Source organism: Nymphaea colorata, chromosome 10 (assembly GCF_008831285.2).
Source record: "Nymphaea colorata isolate Beijing-Zhang1983 chromosome 10, ASM883128v2, whole genome shotgun sequence".
Taxonomy (NCBI): Eukaryota; Viridiplantae; Streptophyta; class Magnoliopsida; order Nymphaeales; family Nymphaeaceae; genus Nymphaea; species Nymphaea colorata.
The window spans coordinates 11,850,881-11,858,889 of NC_045147.1; the positions used below are offsets into that span (position 1 = coordinate 11,850,881).

An 8,009-nucleotide genomic window follows, 5' to 3' on the forward strand; every position below is an offset into this window, starting at 1 on the left:
TCATCCCCTGATACTTTTAATCTGACCAATCATTGCAATTTCTGTGAGCAGTTTCTCAAGAGGACCAATTTTGATAGGAACAGTTTCTGAATTGGTTCGCTATTTGAAATATTCAGAGAATCAGTCACACCGATAACGTTGAGAATGAAGGCAAAATAAATGTAGAAAACGAGAAAAAGAAAATCAAATAATAACAGAAAACACAACAGCATGACAAGCGGTGCCTTCTAAGCTTTGCTGTCCTTCACGACTTCTAGTGAGCAGCCAGCCGCCATCATGTCGTGGAACCAGAGCCGTATCTCGACAGAAAACCACAGAAAGAAAGTCTGCCAAAGCAGCCATTGCAGTAGTCACCGCGTCCTTCGGCTGCGACAATATTCTCAAACTCCAAACTTGATGTGCCGGAATCGAAACATTTACACCAAAACCTACCGATGGCTGATTTGCTAAACCCTTTGGGGTACAGTGATCAAAGAAGCTAAGTTTTGTTCCAATTGTTAATTGAAACAAACAAAGGCTACCAACATGACAAAGTTTATTCAATCCTAATCAGCTATCTGAATCAGAATTCGGATTGGAATGGAAACCCTGGTCTATGGAATTTTCTACTGAAAAAATATACTTTTGTTTGGTGCGCTTTCTATATAAAATTGATATTTCTGGTTTGTTGGATTTGGGTTCAGGCTGATCCTTTAGGTGCTACACTGGCAAGGAATCATTTTCAACAGCTACTTTTTTCAGATCAGGAGTCGAAAGAAAACTAAGAAGAAAAAACATTTTTTTCCTAACCATCTATCTAGAAAAAATGAATGGATGAGAGAAGGTCACTTGATAGTGTCGGCATCAATCAATTAAAATCAGTTGGAGATTTACATCTGGATTTAAAGCAAAAAACCACTCGTGGTCGTGGTCGTGGTGACCCAATGAGATGATGCTTGCCAGCTTCTGGGCAACGCATACATTGGACAAAAGAAAAGTCTACAGAAAGAAGAGCGCCTAGTTTTTGATAAGAAATCTAAAATGCACTAAGTTTCGAAAGTTTTCATTCAACTGCATATTTCTTTGTACTCCAAAATAACACTTGCCTTTATGGAAATCCGCCATTGTTCGTTGATGGAACAAGAAGTATTTCATTTTATTTTAGAGAGTAGAAATTTTCACCCAATCCCTCATCTTTCTAAGGTACATTGGCTGCTTGTGTAGGGATGGAGCCAAGATTTTATTTAGGGGCAGGCCAAACGGTTCAACCTCGAACCTGGGTAGGGCCAAACTAAACCCGAATCTAAAAAATATATTGCACAATTAAATTTTTCTAATTTTTTCAATGTTTTTTTTTCAAATAGTTGGGATGGAGCCTTTAAGGGCCACACTGCAACTTGCGATGTTGGTGATTTCCATTTACAGTACAGAGAATTAAAACCTTAGGAATTCAAAACAGAGACAGACCCCTACCAGCCCGCTTTCCCTTATACGCCAACTCCCTCGAAGTCGATTGGCTGAAGGTTTGTCGGTCGGCCTGAGTGGGGCAACAAATGGAGATCTAGCTACCAACCTTGTTATATGTATTCAGTGATAATGATCTCTCTCTCTCTCTCTGCTTTTATTAATGATCTCTCTCTTCTCTCTTAAAGATCAATTAAAAACTTGACATGTCAATTGCGCAATATCCATTTGAATTAATCCTTTAGGGCCCGTAGAAGACAAGATTCCTTACACTCTATTTTAGTCAAAAAAAAAGAAAGAAAGAGAGGGTCCTTTTGAATTCCCTTCAGCTACCAACCATTGTAGAAAGTGATTCTCAGTAAGTGGATTATGGGAGAAAGCTGATCCATAACTGCAGATTATAAGCACGCTCGCTTCTAAAACTATTGTTTTGGGACTTGTCCTTATTGAGGCAAAAAGCTGCTTCACAAATCATTGCCAATTGCAAAGTTACAAGCACGCTTACCATAAAGAAGGTGCTCTTGCTCAACGCTTTTCTCAAAAGGACTACCGAATCTCACCTTGAGAATGTCTAACACCACTTGGTTTTGTCCAAGAAAAAGAAAGATTCAAGTTAGTCGTTTTGTGTTCAAGTAAGAATAAGATAAAGAAAAAGGTGTTAGAATGGCCCCTGCGTCTTAGAACGGCAGCTTTCTCATCTCGGGATCTGATTTGAAGATTTTGTCAATTTTTAGTGTATGGTATCTCATCGCAACCTAACATTGAATGCATTTTACCTTCTTGGATCTAATCCCTTTGCAACCGCACCGCTTTAGCAGGATGGGAAAATGAATGAGGTAGATCTTATCACTGATTTTTGAATTCGAGTAGTTGGATCAGACAATAGGTCTACATTCAATTACTAATCAAATTCAAGTTCAGAATTGATTGTTCAAGTTACATTCAAATTTAGATCCCACACCCAGCTAATTGGGACGTCAACATATTTGATTTGGATCGGATATCCGATCGAACCATTCTAAAAAACCAGACATGAAAAAAGATTTAATATCCGATTAAAAATTTGGATCGGATTCAGATTGGAAATGACATCCGATCAGATTTGGATTCAGATATACGTAAAAGTTCCGATTGGATTTAGATTCAGATCGATGTTAGCTTTAAACAAATATCTTACATTGAACGACCTTACGTTTTGAAAATCGACCAAATTCAGTTCAAAATTCCGATACAGATTAGGAAGTGAATGTGAAAGTCAGATTTGAATTGTGAAATTAGATTTCAGATTTGGATTCTGACAAGACTTTTCTTCGTGCTTATTCGAGTCCAAACATGTGAACATCAGAAAAAACAGACATAATTAAAAGTATAGCCGATTCGAATCCGATCAATTGAAATTTCTAGCAATCAAGAATCCCCATATATTAATATCTAATTCCTACGCTAACCGGATTCCAATTTGGTTTCAAAAAATATGATTCAGAACTGGAGTCCAATTACTAAGTCGAATTTAGAAAAAAGATCCGAATTCAGACTGTATACATAAACATCAAGTAGCGTGGAATTCGAAAACATTTTCATCTTAAAAGGTAAAATTCTTTGGCAAGACTTATTCATCGCTTACCTCAATGAGCAAACAGTATAACTTGTTAGCTGCAGGCCTTACAATCCACAACCATTATTTATAAGCATTAACGATGGACCCACTTCGTTCCTCCTTGTCGAATTCATTTAAGAAGATGATTTAATAACTGACAAGTTGAGATTTGGGTCCAGTTATATGGGTTAGTCTTCCGAGTCACTGTCCATCCTAAGATCAAATGAAAAATTGTTAACTATATATTTAAAAAAAAAAAAAAAAATCAAATTCGGTGCCCCTGAATGACATTTTCTCGTTTGATGTGACAAAAAGTATCAATATGCGCAGAGCTTAGGGTATCCCTCCAACCAGGAGAGGAGAGGAGATGTGTGTGGTGGCACCAAAGCCCTTTCCAAATCTCAACCTTACTTCGCTTTCGAATTCAAATCATGAACCTTTGGGTCGCTTTCCATACAACTAGACCCATGCGTTTTAATACTGAAGTGGACCTGTCCCCCTGGTTGGATCCAGTCCACAAATAAGGACAAACTCCAGACTGCTGCCACCTTCTTCATCTCAAATGCAAATTCATTCCACTTTATCAGCACATTGATTATTCATTACTTACAAGAATTTATTGGAGAATGCTTGCATTATTTTCATTAGCAACTTCTCTCATTGCTGTGTCATATGGCGCCGACAATAGAGTTAAGAAGACAGGTGAAGCCACTAATCGAGTCGAGCACATGAATGCACTACTCTCTTTTTCAAGAACACAGCCATGTGATTTTGAGAAGTGGGTCTTCTCACTTTGGGGCTTATTGAGACAAGGATGTGATGTATTAGGAAAAAAAAAGGAAAGAGATATCATTTTACTAATCAAGGTTTAGTTTTGTATTAAAGATTGTTGGAGTTAGCTAAATGATTAAATCTTAGTTCCTACTTCTTCTTTGAGCATAGACTGAAATTATTACTAGTTGAGATCTGCCAAACTAAAGTCTGATCGTAATCTGGCACTACTAGGCCAGATTGTTACAAATATTATATTAAAAAGAAATCTACCAAATACAATTGGATCATCTTTCATAAACAAACTTGAGAGGCATGATCCTCAAGACTATGAATGAGATTCTTGATCCGGATTGATCCAAGCGCATCTTCTTTGTTGAAAAGAATGAGTGAGTCCGTCATTTATAATATGCCCGAGAGCCGGGGGGCGCCGAGGAAATTTCTTAGCGGCGGACCTTCCCGAAGCTTGGACAGACTTGAAATTTCGGTGGAAAGGTAGGGGGCGTGACGTCACAAAGTGTCGGCCAGCGCGGGGAGGGACCTGCGTTGGTAAAGCAGCCGGACGCGACGTGTTCTCCAAACTGGATTGGAATTATAAGCGTCGAGTCCGCTACGTGGACCTCACTCCTGCGGCACCGTGCTGCTTTCTGCTTCACTCTCCTCCTTCGGCTGACAGACGGAGCCATTCCTACTCGGCCGGCCGGAATTCTGGCTTCCGCGTAGATTCTGCGCCGGAGAACCGCCCTCGTCATGGACGGGGAGCTCCACCCCTTGAAACGCTACCATAAGCTCTCCTCTTCTGAGGCCTCCGACGGCAGCCCCATTGCCGCCGTTCAGGCTTGCCTTCTTCGCAGATGGTTCATCGTTGCGGGGCTACTAGTTCTCCAATTCGCGCTCCTAACACTCTTCGGCTGCTTCTCCTCTCCCGTGCCGGCGATTCTCCATGCGTCGCCCTTGACTCCAGGTGGAATTCCGGTGCTCCTGGAGACGCCTGCCACGAATTCTACCTCTTCTTCGTTGACGACGACCGGGACGGAGTTGGCGAAGGTTTCTTCTGCGCCTTCTCCTAAATTGTGCCTTTCTGCAGGTAGGGTTTACGTGTACGACTTGCCGCCGGTTTTCAACAAGGAGTTGGTTGAGAATTGTGACGATCTGAGCCCCTGGGGTTCCCGCTGCACTATGCTCGAGAACGGTGGATTCGGACGGAAAGCGAACCTCTCCGGCGGTACCGTGCCCGAGGATCTTTTCGGTGCCTGGTTCGCCACCGATCAGTTCGCCGCGGAGCTCATATACCACAACCGGATGCTCCAGCACCCCTGCCGGACTATGGATCCTGCCACGGCCACGGCGTTCTTTGTTCCGTTTTATGGAGGGTTGGCTGTCGGCAAGTACCTGTGGAAGGCGGGCTCAGGGGAACGTGACCGGCACTGCCAGATGCTGCTGGAGTGGCTCCGTGAGCAGGAGTGGTGGCGGAGGAGCGCCGGACTGGATCATTTTTTGATGCTGGGCCGGATAACGTGGGATTTCCGGCGATCGAAGGACGAGGATTGGGGAGGGAGCTTCCTTTACATGCCCGGGATGGAGAACGTCACCCGGCTCCTTATCGAGCGAAACCCTTGGGATGAAATGGACGTCGCCGTGCCTTACCCAACGTCCTTCCACCCGCGGCAGGACGCCGACGTCGAGCAGTGGCGCTCCCACGTTCGGACCATCGCCCGCCCGACGCTATTCTCCTTCGCCGGAGCGACGCGGTCGGCATTCCGGGACGATTTTCGGGCGGTGCTTCTCCGGCAATGTCAGGAGGCCGGCAACAAATGCCGTTCTGTCGACTGCCGCATCTCGCACTGTGCAAACGATACGTCGGCGACGCTGAGCCTCTTCATGGCGTCCCAATTCTGCCTGCAGCCTCGAGGCGACAGCTTCACCCGGCGGTCCATATTCGACTGTATGGTGGCGGGAGCGATTCCGGTTTTCTTCTGGCGGAGGACCGCCTACTTCCAGTACGCATGGCACCTCCCGCGGGACCCGGAGTCTTACTCGGTCTTCATCGACCGGCGCGACGTCAAAAACGGCACGTCCATCGAACGTGTTCTGAACAGTCTGTCCCAGGAGAAGGTCCGGGCTATGAGGGAGACGATCCTGGGAACCCTTCCTCGGCTCATCTACGCCGCTTCCGGCGACGTGCTCAACCGGTCGATGGACGCTTTCGACGTCGCTCTCGACGGTGTGCTCAGGCGATTTCACCAACGGAAAACGGTCAGCATCAACCGGTAATTAAAAAAAGAAGAGATAAAAGAAGACTGTTCCACTTCTACTCGCTCCTTCTCTACCCAAATATACTTTTTCCACATATTTGCATATACATGGTATACATAGTAGAGTGAGGGCCTTGGGAGCAGGGGAGGCCGGAGGGTGCCGCTTCAGGCGACGGGAAATTATTTCGTTCTTATTTTAATATTTTTTATCCTACTTTCTTGGTCCCCTCCCAAGATGCGGAATTGCAGATAAACGTATACAAGCTGAGAGGCAGAGATTTCTTTGTGCTCTATCACCCTGTGGATGAGATAAACGTGTACTGTTTTTCCTTTTTTCTCAAGTTCGGAAGTTCTTTGTCTATATGTTGGAAAATAAATGAATAAAATTATAGCAGTTGTTCAAGGTTGGGAGGTAATCTTTCTTCTTTCTCTCTCTCTCCACACACACACACATATATACATATATGTAATATATATATATATGGGCTTTGTTGATAATTGTTTCTAGACTCTATTTGGTTCTTTGTTTTATTTAAAACGGGTCGGATGAAAAGTATGAGCGAAGGCATCACGTGAGATTTGAGTATTGGCAATTTGTGTTCCTGCTTTTTTACCCTTTGCCGTTCCAAGCAATCTAAAACGTTGCCGACTTAGCTTTACGATCAGTGACATTTTAAAGGGATACCCATGGAACATCAACTTGCGTGTTGGTCTCATAAAATTTTTATGCAGAATTTTTTAAAGCACAATGTCAAAAGCTGGAATTAGTTGCAAGTAAATTATTGTGTACAAATTTTCAAAATAATGCTCTTTCATTCCATAAACATCTCGACCTTACACTTGAAATTGTAGTATCTATTTATTATTATGCAGAGAGAGAGAACGGCATTAATATGTAAACAATATGAAATAGCTTCTGTGAATGTAAATCATCCATTTCATCGTCTGAACATGCTTCCTAAAATTAGTTTTTTGATGTAACAGGTTTAGCTCTCCCACAGTTTTCCATTTGCGGAGGGATTAAACAGGGCATCTAGATATGTGTTTTTTTCCCCTTTATCAGATGAAAATGAATGACCCACTTGCTCTCCATGCTGGTCCATTCATATGTTTTAATGTTTGATGTGGATACATCATGTGAAAATAAATGACTTCCTTACTCTCCAAACAGGCCCACGCATACCTTTTAGTGTTTGATATGGATCTGTAAATACCTTTTATTTAGGACAACCCGTTGGTCAGAGGAAAAGTAAGAAAATTCAGAAACTCTTTGACAATTCAGCAGCACTGAAGACGGGTGTTTGGTAGCAAAATCGAGATCAAGTTTCTCGGGCGAGTTGTTTCCAAATTGAAGAAACAGGAAAATGTCCTGGCCTTAAGCTCCATGGTTAAACATGGACGGACGACCGATCCTGCAGCACAAAGTAGAACCCAGAAAAAAGAAGAAAAAAGGTTCGTGGGGAACATTTTTATTTTATGATCATCTTGGTGTAGGCCATAGAGGTTTCCCTGGAAAATTTATATGAGGATAAACTTATCTTAGAACAATGGTTCACTTGGAATTTGCTACCCGACATTTGCTTGAGGGGCCAGGTATCAGCAGTGGGTCTCACGCTAGATCCGCCCTCGATTCTGAGAATCCGCAATGAGGCGTTGATTACCACTAATCTGATTCGGTCTTCAAGAACTAACATTAATGAATTCGAGAGTAAACCGTCCACTTCCCTTTGATGTCCTTAAGTGTTAAAGAGAAAAAATAAAATTTCAAGCGTGAATCTTAAGACTGAACTAAGATCCTTCGTTTGATGAAATAGGGTCCTATTGTGGATCTGTAAGAGAGAGATGGGCAGTGAAAAACAGTAGATGATATAATAGGAGATAGCCTTCAACCATTGGATGCTTCGGTATGCGTCCATTCCTCGTCGGTTCCAAAGGGTAGCGCT

General features: G+C 42.9%; 1 protein-coding gene across 1 annotated transcript; it reads left to right on the forward strand.

Moving 5' to 3' along the window:
* The first annotated feature begins 4,140 nt into the window (after positions 1-4,140).
* Positions 4,141-6,469, forward strand: LOC116263294 (xyloglucan galactosyltransferase XLT2). Its single transcript, XM_031642981.2, has one exon. It carries the CDS (start codon positions 4,562-4,564, stop codon positions 6,083-6,085), a length of 1,524 nt encoding a protein of 507 aa, XP_031498841.1. The 5' UTR covers positions 4,141-4,561; the 3' UTR covers positions 6,086-6,469.
* Positions 6,470-8,009: the final 1,540 nt, after the last annotated feature.